Here is an 18,645-nt window from a genome sequence, read left to right as displayed (position 1 = left end):
AATAGACGAACTCTGTTATAGACGGTCCTTGTCTTTTAGAATTAAAGCAACGGTATTAAACTGTCACATTAAATGTGATATTCTGAAGAGTATATTAGTAATATGATTTGTGTAATTAAAAAGACAACAGAAACATATACACTTTTTTATACAATTTTATACAATGAAAGATAATCTTTCTTTTTAGCTTCTTGATAGTATTTTTGATGAAGAAAACGTTCTACAATAAAGTAATACGATACGATCAAGGTATATTGCTTCCTCGCTTGTGCCGGGCTCGAACTGCATTTTTAATCGAACTCGCGTCGCTCCGTTTCTCTGCGATGTATTCCACACAAAGACACGTGTATCTTGTATAAAAAAAAACTTTTCGCGCGCGCGGCCTTGAATGAAGCGATACTTGGGGTACAGTCATCGAAACAACGATAACGATAATCTCTCGGAACCATAACGAAACTCGTGGCGAGACGATATTACGAGAAGGATACTCATAATTATAGTCCTAGGCACGTGCGGCGCGATAAGCCCAGATATCTAAAAATATGTATTAACAAAAATGCCGTCGCGCGATAGGTGCGAATTTTATCGACAATTGCGATGAAAGTTTTTACACCGTCGCCGATAAATTTTATTGACAGATAAAACGGGATTATTTGGCGAGATTAAAAAACTTCGGTCTGTGTTAAATACCACGTTTGCCGGAGAATAGTAGCGCATCGGGAGTTTTTACGATGCAAATGTAATCCAAATAGCATTCGGATAATTAGAACGTACGTTAAAATGATTACTGCGCGCAATTAACATCGAACAACAACAGAGAGGGCGTGCATTTAATACGTGTATCCTTGCACGCACACGCCATGCAAAACAGAGTACCTACGTTTACGGGCGCACGGACAGCTCTGAATCTCAAACCGTGAAGGACAAACAAAGGAGCGCTCGGCTTTTCATAAAGATGTTATTCAAGTTATATATTAAAAGTCAATTAAAAAGCAATGAATAAAATAATATATAGATTTCTGTTCTCTTCAATAATATTCTTGATTAAAGTAACAGAAGGATTCTTCCGTTATATGTAATCAATAATCGTTCTTTATTTTGTTCTTTGAATATTCTTTTCATCATTTTCAAGAGAATAAAACTCCAATAAAAATGATAACTGTCAATGAAAAGAAATCTCTAACGGATATAATTAAAAATTGATGTGCATGCGATTTTTTTGTCGATCAAGCACCGCTGCCGCACGCCGCGCGCGCGCTGCTGTTACAAAAGCGAAAGAATTCTCGCGACGCGGACAGGCGGCGCGCGGCCTTACTTCCGCGAACGCTAATGAGGTGTTACGCAGCAGCAGCAGCGTTGCTGTGCGTTCTTGATTTGCTCGTCGTCCTCGTGCAGCTTGCAGCCGCGTGGTGCGACGCATCGTTCGCCACGGAGCAAACAAACTATCGTCGATTGCAGAAGCGCGCGAACTAATGCGAGGAGCTTAGCGCCGCGCGTGCGGATGGTGCACTCACGTGCGGGCGCAGGCACGCGGCAAAACCCGCTCGTCGCGGAATTCGTCACGTAGCGGAGATTTGCGGCCGGCCCGGTCCAACGCAAATCCACGTGACCGATTACCAGATCATTACGTTACGCAATAACATCGTTTCCCCGAATCCCGCCGCCTTGCCCGGCAAACTCGGCAAGTAGGCGAGTTCCGTCATGAAAAAAAGAAGACGCCGGATACTGCTGGCATGCAGGATGATCCGAAAAAAAAAATTGAAACATTGTCAATTAATGAGAGGGAAATGTGGGCTTTTATACCTACTTTATTATAATTTTAGGACTCTGATATTTAGTTTGAAAAATCGCAGCGTTGTGGAAAGAATTCTGACGTTCGTTCGACATTTAGTTAACACAAATCTAATCGACCGATTATCGACGTCAGCATGTGACGGAGAGAAGAACAAGCGAGCGTACAAATCGCTTGGCCGTGATTATCGGCGTCATATTCGTTCTCGTGCGCGGGCACGATATTTTTCCGCACGCTTCTGCCGCAGAGGAGTCGTTGAACCGGATGGCTTGACGCCGAGGAAAGTGTGTTTCGAGATTGAAGCGCGCGTATTATTTTCATTCATAATTAAGACCCTGTTAGTAACGCTCCGTACGCGCGGCCCGCGATGCATATTTATGTCATACACGATCGACATGCATCTGGACGCGCGCACGCCGTTGAATGGGGAATCACAAAAGGTAAAAATAAAACAAACTGACAGCAAGTTGAAGTTCTTCGTTTTTTGCCATCAAAATTATCGCAACAGAAACTAATCTCTCAACATTCAATATTTTTTTTATTTCTCTACTTTACGTATTAGACATAAATTAAAAATACAAATGTAAAATTATAAAATTATGAGATCATAAAATTATGTGAAATAAAACTTGAATAAATATGATATCTCTAGTTTCCCTATTAGACATAAATTAAAAATAAAATATGAGACATCGTAAAATTATATGGAATAAAACTTAGAACTCTTTTTGTTGCTTTTTCTCTTGTGTTATTATTTATTATTCTGTTATTTTATAATCGAGAAATTTGTAAATTATTATTATTATAGAAATACGAACCGTTAAAAATAACGTGAAAAATAAAAAGGAATATCCAGAACGGAAGGAAGACGAATAGAAGCAGTCAGTTGTACATTACTGTTTGTTATACGCATAGAAGTACTAAACGGCGTGCGCAATTAAAGTCCATTTCTCATTTCCTCTTCCTTGTGTGTCGATTCGCGTGACTTTCCGCTCTAGGCAAACCAACCCGCCTTAGACAATAAGGATTTTCTCAGGCGTGAAAACGGTCGAGTTTCTGATCCGTTCCGTGCCGGCGTGCGATGGGACAAAATCGAACGAATCTCGATGTCTATCGGCATCTATGTCGCCCGATGAAGTAAATACTTGGGAACTTTGCGAACTAATACAAAAAAAATAACACTACAGTTCCTTAAAATCGAAATTACACGGAAAACATGATGTACTGAATTTATGAAGGGTTTACATATTATTATTAGCGTTAAAAATAATACCGAGAGACTTTTCGCGGCTCGCGTCTAGTTTCCTAGATTTCGGTACGAACCGCGGCTCGCGGAACGGAAAACTTTCGGCGTGCGCGAATACTCAAAATCCGTGGCTCGCGGACTTGCGTAACCGAATTAAGGACTTTGTAAATACTGTAAATATAGACTTATATTTAGACCGTGTAAATATACTATAGATTTAAAGACAATTTCTTGCATTAAGCCCTTCTCACGCGCCTGATCTCCGATTCCTTCCACCGCTCGCGCACAGACAGCAAGATGCGATACCGGCAATCTATGATCTATAGAGATCGCTAAGTTTGCGGATCTGTAATATCACGAATTTATAATATCAAGATATTGAGGATCACAGAAATGCAGGGATTTATCGTGTCAAGGATACATGGTATTGAGAATCTATGATAATATTCAGGATACGGTGTAACAATGAACACAAGGCTGTAGATATCTAATCTCGGATATCAAGAATCTACGTCGACAGAATATTGCGTGTTTAACAAAAATAACAAAGAAGCAAGTGTATATAGCAAAGGATCTCTTGAAACTGCCCAATAGAGAGCCAAACTTATTAACAAAATCAGTGTACATAAAAGAGAAATCTTATTAAAAATTACGCGATAAATAAAATTTTATTGAAAGATTAAATTTTCTTTCATAGAAGGTTCACATTTAATCTGAAATAACCAAATTACTTCGCGCGTTCATTAATGACTCATTAAATTCATCTCCGTATATACGAATTCCCGATAAATGTATAAATGTATAACAATATATTTCTCCCCCGAGATCGAATCGATCACGTAATGCCTCGGGCATTCAGATCGCCTCGGCGCCGACGAACGTCCAGCGATGGTGCGTCTCATAGCGCCGATCGGCTATCTAACGCCTAAGCGGCTAGGTGACGTAATTTTTTCATTACGAGAACGGTAATGCCGGCGGCCAGGCTTGCATATTAAGGCGAAAACAGCGTGGCCATTGGTGGGCCTCGCGCACTACCGCCGGAGCGAGGGGCGGTCCATCGTTCTTCGACTCCGCGACTCTTATCCGTTCTCCAGCGACCTTATTGGTCACCACCTCCTCGATCGCTCCTGCCGACCCTCGTCGTCGCCGATCACCGTGACGATTTTCCACGGCCCGCGATCGATCAGGATGCATCGCACTACTGAGATCTTCCTCTTCTTCCCTCATTTTTCTCTTCCGTTTCTTTGCTCGCTAAAAATCGCCCGGCGATCCTTCTCCGAATTGAACGCGTGAAACTCAGACAGATTTATAAAATAAACGAAAATGATTCTTCCGTGTTTTCTGTTTCCATTGATGTACATTCGAGTTTATGGTCATGCAAAATTGAGAAAAATAACACGATTGAAGTACGTATTTTATGGAAATTTTTATCTCTTGTAACTGAAAAATTATGACTTGTATTATCTTAACAATTTAATTAATAGATATTTAATTAATAGATGCTTAGATATTAAGCATCTAATATCATCTTGCCTTTCTGTACCAAATAGAGTACCTTCTCTTTCTTAGGAGGTACTTGGATATACATTTGGCGTCGTGTAAAAAGAGTAGTTGTAACACGTGAACCTTAAGGAACGACGAACGTAAATGCAAAAGTACGATCGTGGACGAAAGAGGGTGGGATAGAGGGAGACGACAGGGTCAAGTCGTGACTTTGGCGCCATACGGAAAAATGCAAAAAGGCGCCACCGTAAACTGGACACGTCACACGAATTCCTATTCTTTTTCTTCTTCGCAAGAGTATCGTATTTCTTTTTTTTTCTGGCTCTTAAACTCTCAGAAGAAAGGTGCAAAAAACTGACGACAGAACTCAGAAACACATGCATCTGTATGATGATCAGTGTCCGTCAACTTTTTTTTAATAATGTGAATTTTTTTAAATTAACGCGTGTATCTTTTTACGATTAATAATTAATATGAGAATTTAAGTAAAACTTGTGTTTTTGATTGAAATAACTAAGATATAAATAATTCCATAATCATAAAAAATTTGGCAGAAACTTCGCTTGTTTAGCATAATTGAAAAACATCTATTTAACTACAGTAATATTAGTCAGTGCAATAATTCGAAATGTTTTCAGTTTTGGTTATAAAATATTTTTTTACTTTTAAATAAATAATTATCGGTTCAATGTCGATCTTATTTATTAAATATTCCATAAATATTCATGCTGTTATTATCGAATTGTAAACGTTTATTGTCAGATAATATTGTTCACCACTATTAAATAATTATGTTCAGTCACATATATTATAAAGTCGCATATATTCGTATTAAATACACTCATATCTTTTAATTATCAATTAGGAAAAATTAATAGCAGACATCACACATTTCGTCATATATGACAAACAGCTTGAACATTCGCGGGCTATATCGTCTCGCTAAATTATTAATCCATTATACCTAAACGGAAATGCATCGTATCCGCGTATGCGCGTATCGCAATAGCGGGTACATGTGTCCGCTCTCTCGAGCGACGGTTCGTTATTCCCGCGCAACACGGCTACATTAAAAAGACACGACAGTTTACGACGGTATCCCGATAGCGGAGATAACGATCGCCGCGTACACCTAAGTATCGGCGCTTTTGTTCCCACGGTTTTCGCGACGTATACAAATTATCGGGCGTTCCGAGGCGCGTAAACAGGGAAATAGAGCGGGGGGGCTGCCCTGACCCCCTCGATCGCGTTACGGGGTCTACTTATAATGCACGTGGAGAACATGAAACGAGGGAGAAAGAGAGAGAGAGAGAGAGAGAGAGAGAGAGAGAGAGAGAGAGAGAGAGAGAGAGAGAGAGAGAGAGAGAGAGCAACCCTTTCACCGTAACTGTGCATTGCGTCTGTGTCCAGTTCTTCAATCGGCGCCGCCGAAATTCCGAACTGGACTGCCCAAATCGCCTTCGTGTCAAAGGTCAAACTACCGTAATGGCAGAGCGGCGTCAAAGCCGCGTATCTTCTCTCTCGGATTTGCATCCAATCTCAGGAATGCATTCGCCGACGTGAATGCAGATTTAAATTTGTTTAACCATTTTTTAATTTCCCGAAAAAAAAAGGTTTAGTTGAAATAAATCGAAAGATTACGATTTAACGTATTGCTTGCCCTGCATGCTGAAGCTTTATTTAACAATGTAATTTTATTATACATATCAAAATAATTCCATAATTATATTCTTACTCTTGTAAAATTACAGAGAAAGAAACGTGCTGAAATTAGTGGCAGAGTTTTTCTGGCCGAGAATTTTGCTCTCCTCGCAATTGTAGAGGAGTAATCGGTGGAATTTTCTGATCAGCAATCACTAATATTATATATGTTTATCGATATAACATGCAATCATAGAATATGTTGAACATGACATTTAATTATAAATTAATACTTGCATTGCGCTCCGTAAAAGAGAATACATGTCAAATATCTATATATTACAAACTAATATCTGACAATATAATGATTATATCATAAATAACAGTACCCTTTCGTAAAGGTTAAATAAGGAATTGACGCAATCTTAATCGCGATTTAATCGTAATTAAGCTAAACCGTTTTGATAAAATAAAATCGATCCTTTTTTCACCATTTTTAAGTTGTAATTATATTCTTGATTATTTTAATAGCGTGTATAGACATTAGGTATTGAAAAACTGTACTCTCCTCGTTCGTCGTAAATAAATCCCGTAGCGAATAGAGTCGCTAAGCCTACTGCGCGCGATTTTCTATTTGCGAAACACCTATTAAGTCGACGTGATATTGCGCTGCGCATCATTATGCGCTTCATACATCTCCCTGTCACACATTTATCTCTCTCTCACCTTCGGCTGCCTTTTTCCCCCATAATTTTCACTTTATCGTTGCTCTACCTCGGATACTTTTCTCGCTCCAGGACAGGGGCAGGGGGGTCGAAATTTATAGCTTTATTTTCCTCATATTCGCTTATGATGTAAGCCAAGGATTTTATATACAGCGGATGTGGATTGAATTAAAGCAGCACCTGGTACGCAGAATCGACGTACTTCATTTAGAGAGAGCTGATGGAAATATTATAAATTCGAATGCAATTAAAAAATAACGAACGAGATATCTAAGATAGGTATCTTAGATGCGGAAATAGTTTCACTCTTCAATCGTAGCGAATGTTTACGATCGATTTGCGTACGCGACCATTTCTTTTTTCTTCTTCTAAAACTTCAGCCCTGAGGCTTTGCTCGCCCGCCGCGAATACTTCTCGACGTCGTCGACTTCATCGCTTGCGAAGCACGCATACGCGTCCGTTAAGTCGACGTAATACCGCGGGGCGCATCATTATGTACTCCATAAGTCTCCGCGACTCCCCCTCTCCTTCTCTTTTCTCTCCCTCTCTCTCTCTCTCTCTTTCTCTCCATTCCTCTCGCTCTCTCGCGAGGAGGAAAAGGAGCAGGAAAAAAGGAACGCGGAGAACGTGGGGACGAAGGGAACCGAGAAGGTTCCCGCGCAGGAAGATGACGGAGAGGGAGACGGAGGAGTAAGGGGGGCTCTCCCTCAACCCTCCTCGCGCTCGCGATACCCGGATACACTCACTGCCGGGCCCTACACCATCCCTACCTCGGATCCGTTGGGTCCTATGGACTTTGCGACGGGGAAACGAAAGAGGGGGAGGGGGGGGTAGAGAGGCCGTACACCGTCTCTTCAACGCGACGTTCACCGGTGAGCGAGCCTCGCGGAGGGGCACGAGCGGGGTACGGGCGGGATAGGGCGAAGCAGAGGGACGGCGGGTGGAGGGGCGCCGGTAAGTAAAGGGGTCTCGCTTTTTCGCTCAGGGTCAGAATCGTACATCACCCGCGCGGGCGCTGTGCAATACAAGACTGACGATCGGCCGGATTTCTGCGCGCGAGCGTGGAGCTCTCTGCTCTCCCAATGAGAGCATAATTTTCTATCGCGTTCGGTAGAGAGACGACGGTACACACGCTCTCCTACACCGGTAATGAGACGATTGGTGACGGATTTATCGATCCCCGATTTATCTATCTCCGTCCCTCTCCTCTCTCACCGTCCTCCGAAAGCGAGGACTCGTAAACGCTCTCGCTCCCGGGTTTCTTCGGCGAATTCAAAGCGCGATATCGACGTGATAATCGCGCGCTTATTTAAACCTTTTCAGAGATTAAATATACATATACATAGAATCTGATGAATAATTAATTAATTAATTGATATTGTATGTTTATATTATATCGTATATTTGTATTATAATCGTCAGTTCGTATGGAACTGACGATACGGATTAAGAGAGATATCTGGAATTTCTTTACGCGATTTCTTTACATCATCAGATAACTGAATGATAATCAGCTGTTACCCTTCTATCTGAGAGATCTTGTTATGATAACAATGGGCCAAAAATAGCTTTATATTATGGAACTTACGATTGCGAATTGAAAGAGATATCTTGAATTTCTTCATGTAATATGTCATATGACTGAATGATAACCGATTGTTGCTCTTCTTTCTTGTTAATGATCATGTTAATGATCTTGTTAATGATCATAATGATCCAACGATAGCTTGAATGGAAAAGCCGGTCGAATGAATGAGTGTGAATATCGCGCATGAGATTCTCGTCGTCGCTTACTGTTACGGGCGCTCCAGATTTAAGGGGGGAGAAAGGCCGGCGACGATCCTACCGGTGACCAATTTTGGAACGTACGGTCACGTTTGGCAGTCCGGAAGCGATTACACTTTACGTATCGGTGACGCGACGCACGCGGAATTTCTATTATTCGTTCCTTTCGGGTGCTGAACTCGGCTATCGACAGCCATTTGTCCTTAACGGATTGGTACCTAGAATATATTCTTTTACCGTTCATTTAACTTAATCTGCTTTCAAATATCAGTGATTATCACGTGGACGATTACGAATGGATAGCATTCCATGGAATGTTTAAATGACAATGAAATGAAGTCGAAATGATTGACGAATTATTTATAAGCGATTATTAAAATAATCAATGCCATAACATTCAATAAGAATCATTCAATGAATCAAAGATTCATAATTACGACTGATAATTAATGTATTTTTTTAATTTATTTTATAGATCTGACGAGGATGATCCGAGTGGTTGTAAATATAGGAGATTAGACGATGACAATGTACAGGACAAGGAGAGATTTGCCAGGTAAGTGTTTAGGCCTAATTCAATAATATTGATATATTCAAAGGTTTTTCGAATACTTTTTGACATGTTATGCACAACCAAATCTAATATAATTTTATCTCTTTCGGTTCACCGCGATATCGTTATTTTGTTTAATATTTGATGTAAATAGTGTGTATAACAAGGGAATGCGCGAGCATTTTTATAATCAATGAAAGTTTCGACTAATATTGTAACAATATAACGACGTTATATTATAATAATATTTCCATCGAACAACTACGTTTCCGCCATTCGATCCACTTATTTTCGATTCACTTTGTAATTTCGCCGTGCCATTTTCAAGCCTACTAAACCCGATTACATTATTCGGACACTTACGAAAATTACCTTCGAAGACACTTTTCTCTCTCTCTTCGGCATTTGTTAATTCGCCTCACGAAACCGCGACTCAATATGTTTCACCGGTACACCCTGTACATACGCCTTCTTCTTCAAGTACGAGAAGGTACATACATACCTACATGATACCGGGCAATGTGAGGAGCCGATAGCGGAATGGGAAGCCCTCGAGGCTGCTCCAGCGTGGGAACATAAGGTACTTATACGCGCGCCGGAGTGCGCGTCCTTCAAGTCCGTGTACAACGAAAGAGACACGGTATACTTTGATTCCCTTCCGAGATATTTCGGCTGGCACGGGCATTAAATTCGCCGGACAAAAGCCGGAAAATAATGTACAACGTGAGACGCATAACTTACGTATAAAATATGGCTACTCCCCGGGCGCCGTGAATAAAAATCTACGTCAAAATCCTCGAGGAATCTTCTACGTCTGTGTATACAATTACGCGGGACGTGTCGCAGAGACACACACGTTGCGTGTCTCTTCTCTATTATTTTTCTTCGATGTACATGTATACAATTCTTTTCTAATTAAAATTTTATGACAGATTTAATCATCAAACATCGGTAGTTAAAGAGCGAAGTTTTAATTTTATTTAAGATACTTAATTTTCTAAATGACGCTTGATATCAATGTAAACAAAAAAACATCATGTTTTTACTTACATTTATTAGAAACGAAAATAAATCACGCGGACGTGATCGGATAAAGACGATTGATCTTGATTGATTGACTGATCAATAGACAAAAAGCAAAAAAAAAAGGATTGGGAGGTTGTGCCTACCGCGTGTAACATTGATCGGTCGTGACTCAGCCCCCTGCTTTGTGTAACGTGACTGTGTATGGCGTTACGTCTCTATTAAGCACCAGACCCACGATGCTTCCCTACCTGATATAATCATGGTATAAAGCTGATCATAGGTAACGTATTCGAAAAACCGAGTATAAACGCGATTCCGTGCGAGTATAGCCATGCCAAGTAGGAACTTTCATTGATTATCAAAATTCTCACGCATTTCCTTGTTACTCACACCAATTGCATCAAATTATTAAACAAAATAACGATATCACGGTAAACCAAAAGAGATAAAATTATATTAGATTTGGTTGTGCATAACATATCAAAAAGTATTCGTAAACTGTTAAATATATATTACATTTTTCTTCTTATATCTATCTGGAGTTACAGGGAGTTCGTCGGTTTTTAATGCGCGCTATTATATGCACGGTCACACTTATGTTCGTGTAAATTTCGCGTTTACTTCTTCTGCACACTATATTTCCACCGTTTGCTTGAAGCTATTCGACATAAAATGTAACGAAGTTACATTCCTCTCTATATTCTTCTGTAACTGAGATGCAATCATCTTTCGTTTCACTAAACGAGATTAGAACGACGCATGTTTCTATTTTCTCTCTCTCTCTCTCTCTCTCTCTCTTTCTCATTTTACGATTTTTACTCGCTATTCGCAGTACATACATACTTGCGAAATGATAGTGCGGAATTGCTCGCGAGGGTTCTCGCGTTGCTCGATCTGACTGTTTGTTCGTAGAGGGTCAGCTAGGAATTTCTCATCTCGTTAATTTCATGCACGCGAGAAGAAATCACATGATTTACCTGATTGGTACCATATTATGTTTATCTACATCGTCAGTTGTTTGTTATAACGATCCACTCCGGTATCACCTAATTAAAGATTAAATGCTCATATCGTTCGAAACGTTTGTCACAATTCGTAGAATTCATTACTAAATTTTATTTCGTAAAAGAAAACTCCGTGTCTTAATGTTTCGTCTGCGAAACCATAATATCCAGTCAATAAAATAGTTTAATTCTTGGTAATCACCTAATTTGAATCTATAGAAAGTCTCGCTTCAATCCAGTCGATTGCCTCGTCGAAAAAAGCGCTCTGTTATTTTTTAACGTCGGCCAATCTGAAGACTGACTGTCGATCCGCCATAATAGCAATAACGATATCTTATCCATGGTCTCTCATCGCGTGCCGCCACGGGTGGGTCCGTGGTGGTTCACCTGCAATTCCGTATCCGCGCTGTCGTTTCGCAGGTATATACGGTGCCGCGAAAGAATACGCGGACTCCGCGGCAAAGACCGACCGGCAACATTCTGATGTCGCGCGCTCTTTCTCTCTCCTCTTCCTCCCCCTTTGTCCCTCTCCCTTTCTCGCCCCCGGTCCTCTCTCCGGAGAACCTCACTTTTAAGTTAATAACGCAATTACTGCCTCCTGCCGCAAGACGCGCGCGCCTCTCCTTGCCGCCTTGCCCGTAACTTCTCTCTCTCTCTCTCTCTCTTAGGCCTCTTCTCGTTTTCCTCTCTTTCCTGTCTCTCCCACTTTAGGTTTCCTCATCCTCGCATTTTCTCGGCATTAATGCAGGTGCCGGCACTTTTGGTGCCACGATAACCACGAAATAATTTTGTCGCATACCGGCGGTCGCCCAGAGTAGAATCTCCCCCTTCTTGTGCTTTTTATTTCCCTTCCTACAATAGTGATTCATTTTCTCATTAAGGGATTTTGGAAACGTGATTCTTCATCACCAGCCTCTTCAACATAACGCATTAACTCGACTTCGGCCGAATTTCTTCCGCAAAAGTTATTATTAATTAAAAAAGGAAGACTACATTATACCGAATTTGAAGAGAGAATTTTCTTTTCAGTCAAAAGAGCTTTTTGTAGGAAAAGCAATTTCGTAAGAAAAAATTGGATAATAATTTTAAATATAAAGTTTTAAAGAATAGACTGCCGCTAATACTTACTAAATTTTCGAGTGACGTAGTATGTCATTTAGAAATATAAGGAACAGAAAGTGAAAGAGAAATATAGGGGAAGGTATTGGAAAAAGGTTGTGACAACACGGTGTTGCAATAAATTCAAGTACAGACATCGTTTATAACGCGTGTGTGTCCGGCGAACATTGCGCTTTTGCGATTATTCGTTCACGGCAGTAAATACGTTACACGAAAATTTATGACTCGACACGCTGCCGTTTCGCGCGCGCGATTATAACGTCTTCGTTCAGTTTGGTAATGATTTAAATAACGTTCGATACATGGACTTTGTGCGTCGTTAACACGTGTCGGTACACAGATTTTTTAATATTAATTAATTTTCTGGCGCGCTATTTTATTTTCATTCTATCTGGAAAAGCCTTCGGTGTGAAATAAAAAGAATATAAGAGAAATAATATGAGAGAAACCGAGGTATTCTAAAACGGTAAAATCACCGTGGCGAACGATCATAATAACACCAAGCCTTCGCGAATTGCGAAAGTTTACGGGAGGATGTTAGGATCTCGCAGAAATCAGAATCGCCGTAAGGAGGCTCTCGAACGGAGGAGAGATTATCTCGCGCTGCAGTGAAAAGCACGTGCCTTAAACGCCACATAAGGAAGAGCAACGGTGCCTCGCTATACCTCTACCAGAGAGCACATGATGCAGATCGTCGCGCAGATTGCTCTCATAGGCCAATTAATTAAAAGGCCTCTTCTATGGCGTAATAAGCCGCGGAGCGGCTTGAACGTACGGGGAAATTAACTGGAACGCTAAACGAGAGTTACTGGATCAATCGACGCGCGAGGACAACTATCGCGATTAAAGTTTATCTAACGTTTATTTTGACGCGTAGAAAGAAATGCATCGAATATCAGTTTTTACGAATTTTAACGTGTGCCGCAAAATTACATGAAACTCGCGCGGGATTCGATAAGATGTCGAATTAGAATTCCGAATATAAATTGAGAAGAACAGCAAACAAGATGCAAATGCGAAGTAAGGAAGTTACGTTGCCATTGAAGTTTATTCTCAATCACAGGTAATACGGTTACAGAGTCAGATGCATATAGTATAACGCTGTGGGGTGTCCGCCTCTTTATCCGTTTCAGTAACGAAGACAATGCGAATACACAGATAACTTATATCTGTTTGCTATATATGTTATTCCTACATTCCTCTATCAATGCAAGGGCGTAGCGAATACGTTATTTATTCGCCGATCCTTAATTTCATGCATATCGATGCAGTTAGGTGCGGGAAGCAAATCATAACGAATAAATTGTACTTATACGATTGAGTAACGACGTTACAACTCTGTTTCGCAAGTCCATAAATTTATGCATACGAGCGTTCGGGAATGTCGAATATGCGGCAGGGGAGTGTCATTAGACGATCTTGTGAACAGACGTTATAAATTGCATGTACGAATCGCATTGTAAAGCGTCGTACAATCATGTTACGTTCGTTCGGTCCGGTATCTAGCTAATATCGAAGATAAAGCGTGCCGGAAACCGATGATGTCAGAGAAGTATGGTGAGCAAACTGCCTATCGTGGCATCGCGAGCATCCCTAAATGCGAGGCAATTCGATGATAACTCGCTTTCTTCGCGATTGTCTTCTCCTTTGTGTACACCGGGAGGATTTTTTCCCTTCGTGGGGCTGTGCTGTGTGCGGCGTGTGTGTGTTTCTGAACCGACATTAGACCACCACGGCATAGAGAGCCTGTGTACAGAGGGTACCGGTGCTATTCCGACGATCGTGACTGACTCTCTAACAACTGGAGCGGCTATACTATAACTCCATATCGGTTGATGCTTGATCGATCGTTGCGCGAGAATTTTAGAGTCTAGAATTTTAAAGAGACGTGGAAGGAACAATCTAAGCGTCTCTCACAATCTTATTTCTCATGGCTGATTAACAGCACAGATGGCGTCGCGTGTCCGCGATATTAGATTCCCGTTTCTATCTTGCAGTTTTAAATTCCGCGAGACGTGCACACGTCGCATTTTACACTTAAAATGGAGTCACGGCGGATAAAGGGATCTATTACCTCAACCTTCAACTAGTATCCTCTTTTTCAAGTAACGTGACCGGTGTCACGGGGTCAGCGTTGACCCCCGGCCTAGGGATCAGGCACTTTTACCGTGTCGTCCGCCTCAGCATCCGACGACCCCTGTGTATCAAATAGCGTGGTAACTGCGGTGTCTCGGTTCATTGTGAATCGTCGTCGGCGTATATAATCATTGTTGTGCCGATTAAAAATGTAGCTTTTTGTATTATCTTCTGCATTGTTTATTTCGTAAAAAATGATATTTGTGGCCACTGTTCGTCGACGAAAAATATTTAATACATTATTAACACGTACATTTCACTTTTATAATATTCTATAATATTTTATAATACTTTAACCAACATGATATAAACTGGGTAGCTTCTTTTATAATTATGCAGCGTAGATGTTATTGCAAAATTATGTCTTTTACATAGCAGCGTCTAGCTACATAAAAATACATAAGAAATAAGCACGCGTCAATTTTTAAACACTCGATTTCTTTCACCAAGTATAACCGTGTATCTGTAATATTGTTTTTTGTTTGAAAGGCAGATACTTTGTTGAAATATAATAACGACTTTTGACCGAAAAAAGTTCCTACACCCAGTTGAAAGAAACTTTTGCACGGATCGATTATTCAAGAAATAAAGTGCAAACGTATCGCGACTTCGGTATCAGAGGATCGGATCGGAAAGGAGCTGGTGTGAGGTAGTACTGGGACACCCGGTATGCCCCGGTACACGGAGCTTGGACCCACGGAGCGAGCGGGCAACTTCGGAGCGTCTGACCTCTGACCCAGGAGTTCTCTCCCCGTCCTCCTCTTCACGGATCGCGTTCCTCCACCCCTCCAACCCTCTCCTCTCTTGCCATACCACGCGGTGCATACTCCGCTTTATACTTGCGCTTTAAGCGCCGTGGCCTCTTTTAAATAGCGGGCCTCTGCCGGGGCCATCCACGACGTCGTCGAGCGTTACGGATTCCCTTGGTCCTCGGGACGAGATAATAATAACGATAACGATCGCCCGCGCGCACAGCTCGACGAAAAAAAATTGCACCGAATCGTATAATGAGAGGGACGTGAAAGGCGATCGGCATTGACTTGAATCATGACGATTTCTTTTTCGACCTGTCATCCTTTTCTCTTTTAAAGTTTTGATTTGTTATAATAAATAATTCCTTATATATGAAATCGTTCAAGAAATAAACAATTCAGAATCTCTATTATTATTCTAATGACAAGGTAATTAAATCTGATATATATTGTATTAAAGCGTCTTTGGGAATGCATATATTACACAGAAGATAATTTTATGAAACAATGCAATGCATGTGCCTTTCACAACCGAATCAATAGTAAATGCACTCAGAAAAAAATGTAGCATCAGATAGTACAATTGTGAAGATCTCTTCTACAAATAATAGTACAAATAGGGACAGGGATAAATTGTAGTAAATGAGTCTAAAGAATTGTTCTAAAAAATTATTCTCAGATTGTCTGAAATCAATTGACAAACTGTTTAAGACTGTAAAATATTATAATATTAATTCGCGCGTTTGTTTCACAGAATCACAGTTTTTGTGTTTGCATGTGACAAAATAAATTTGCTACAAAATTGTAGTTAATCGGTGTATTTCATATTTTCTATTACATTACAATTTAAAGTTACTTATCTGACAAAATAAGGTCTACAATATTGTGTTAACTTTTTCCGAGAGATTTTTCTCAGTGTGTACACCGGCAAATAAAATCAGATTTTTATACTTATATATTTATATGTTATATATTATATAAGTATGATTAATATTTCGATCTTTTACAGAGCTAAAATCGTATCAAAATTCAATAATTGAATTTTCCATCTGTTTATATCCAAATCATGGATACCCAAAGAGTTCTAATTAAAATTCATTATAGATCAGGAAATTAATTCTCAGATATAAATATAACGAAATACAATGACACGTTTCACACAGACTGCGTCCGCACAGACACACGGCCCGGTCCCATTGAACGGATCAATTTTATTTTTCAATATTTCATATCGCGGCCATCCAGTCGCGGGGAGTAGACGCCGCGAAAAAAAAGTTAGCGCAAACCAATCAGCATATCGATATCAAATTTTAATCTCGCACCCTGTGTATCCGGGTAGGATATCGACGTTACGGTCTGATCGCGAAACTACCCATTTCACGGACTGAACAAATTTTTTATCATCTCGTGAACCGATCTCCTTCCTTATCCATTTCAGGGCAGAGATCCGTTCAGGAAATAGACATAGCGATCAAACTGCCTAGTTCAATAAAGAACATGTCAGTTGATACAATAATTCCTACCAGGAAGTAGCTTTCTATAGTTATTATACACACAAATACGATGATTGGGTAACAAGGAAAGATAGTTATAAGTCATTTAATCTCGAAGTATAATGAATAAAATAAAAAAATTCGCTTCGTGCCTGGTCCGGCCAATTGCAAATATTTGTTTGTATCTCTTAACTTACTCCGGAGCGTCGTAGAACAGGCAGAAAATGATCGATCGTAAGCTGTAGACCGGGAGGTTCGGTTCACGAAGTTGACTTCGCGAAATAATTGGTTTCGCGAACGGGACGTAGCGCCGATAGCGAATTAAACCGCCGCTCGATTTGCGCATCGGGGAATCGAGCGGGAATCCGGCTTACGTGTTGCGTGCGGATCCGCGCGCACGGGGTCTGCCTTCGCGAAGTTTCTTGGAAAATTGTCGCGAATTAAATGCCATTAAATTTACGATTTGCGCGCCGGCGATTACGCAGCTCGCCGTCGTGGTAAAGGGAGACGTGCCTGACCGTTACCCGCGGCGGTTACCTTCTGGTAGCGTAATAACAGGGGAGGCCTCAAATTGTGGTCTCGCCCCGATATCCTCCCCCGTCTAGGTGGACTACTCGAGAATTTATCGGCCGAATCGATCATGGCGCCAACGACGTCCGTAACCGAGTTAATTTTAGGTACATAGCTTATGTGAAGTTTTAATTAGAAGCGCGATAGTATATATTGATGCAAAAACTTAAGGCGCTTGCTAATGAGTACATATACGATCGTGATTCGTTTCTTTACGTGATGATTTAATGAACGACATTAATATGTTATAAAAGATGATTTAAAACTATTTATATATAATTATTTATTTATTATTAATAATTATTCAAACTGAAACATAACATTATGCTGAGCCACACACAGCGATACATTTCGCAGGAGTTAAATCCAAGTAGCGCACTTCACATAAAGCAAGCCTCGCCGATTGTAAATAAGCGCAAGAAGAAGAATAAATTTAACGCAAATTGAATACCGTATCGCGAACGTTATTTCACGCTATTTTCCTGCGACGCGCAGGACGCGCAAGAAACTCCTGTCTCTACGGCTGTTCTGCGTTTCAACTTCGTTGTTCGCGCCGTTTTTAGCTATAGTAGGAGAAACCGCACACTGGTTCCTTGAACTATGCAATTACCTCGGTTTTGTCTTGCGACTTACAGCAGGGAGAATCATTGCGAGATCGAGCGGCGGCGACGGAACAAGATGACCGCCTACATCACCGAGCTCTCCGACATGGTGCCGACCTGCTCAGCCCTGGCCCGCAAGCCCGACAAGCTGACGATCCTGAGGATGGCAGTGGCACACATGAAAGCTCTCAGAGGTGAGTAACTTTGATCCTACGGAATCTTCTTTACGATAATGATCCCTTTGTTTCTCCTCAATTATCTCTTCCAACGAATTTAAAAGGCTTCAAATAAAATTTTCGAAGACTAATCTTTTTTAATTATAAATATAATATATTTTAATTAAAATAAATTAGTCATCTTTAATTAATTAAATTGATAATCAATATTTTGACTTATTATGTGTAAGTTTTCTTCTCGGATAATATCAGGTGAATAATATCATTTTATTTGAATGGAATTTTTTATTCGAGAATTGAGTTGTTAGTCGTTTAATATCGAAAATTGTGAAAAAGTTGGGAAAATCGTTGCTTTCAAATGATCGCCAAGAAATACGCTAAAAAATACGGTTGCAGATGTTGAAAAACCGCCTCCCATTATTCGAAGTAGAAAGTTCTTTAGCGGATTTTTCGTCGAGAGGTGAAAAAAAACCTCGAGTGTCGATAACTTACGAGCCACTCGTAAGAGAGTCATAAGCCACT

General features: G+C 40.5%; 1 protein-coding gene across 7 annotated transcripts in view; it reads left to right on the top strand.

Moving 5' to 3' along the window:
* Tgo (Aryl hydrocarbon receptor nuclear translocator homolog tgo) overlaps positions 1-18,645 on the top strand; it is a 36,589-nt gene that overhangs the window by 8,294 nt on the left and 9,650 nt on the right. For all 7 annotated transcript variants that reach the window (XM_071714805.1, XM_071714806.1, XM_071714800.1 and 4 more), the window contains 2 exons: positions 9,168-9,248; positions 17,981-18,141. In XM_071714805.1, coding sequence (XP_071570906.1) covers positions 9,168-9,248; positions 17,981-18,141 — 242 coding nt within the window. The remainder of the gene's footprint in view (positions 1-9,167; positions 9,249-17,980; positions 18,142-18,645) is intronic.

Source organism: Temnothorax nylanderi, unplaced genomic scaffold, assembly GCF_030848795.1.
Source record: "Temnothorax nylanderi isolate EJ_2023f unplaced genomic scaffold, tnyl_v1.0 TNYL_tig0146_pilon, whole genome shotgun sequence".
Taxonomy (NCBI): domain Eukaryota; kingdom Metazoa; phylum Arthropoda; class Insecta; order Hymenoptera; family Formicidae; genus Temnothorax; species Temnothorax nylanderi.
This window is presented reverse-complemented; position numbering and strand designations above follow the sequence as displayed.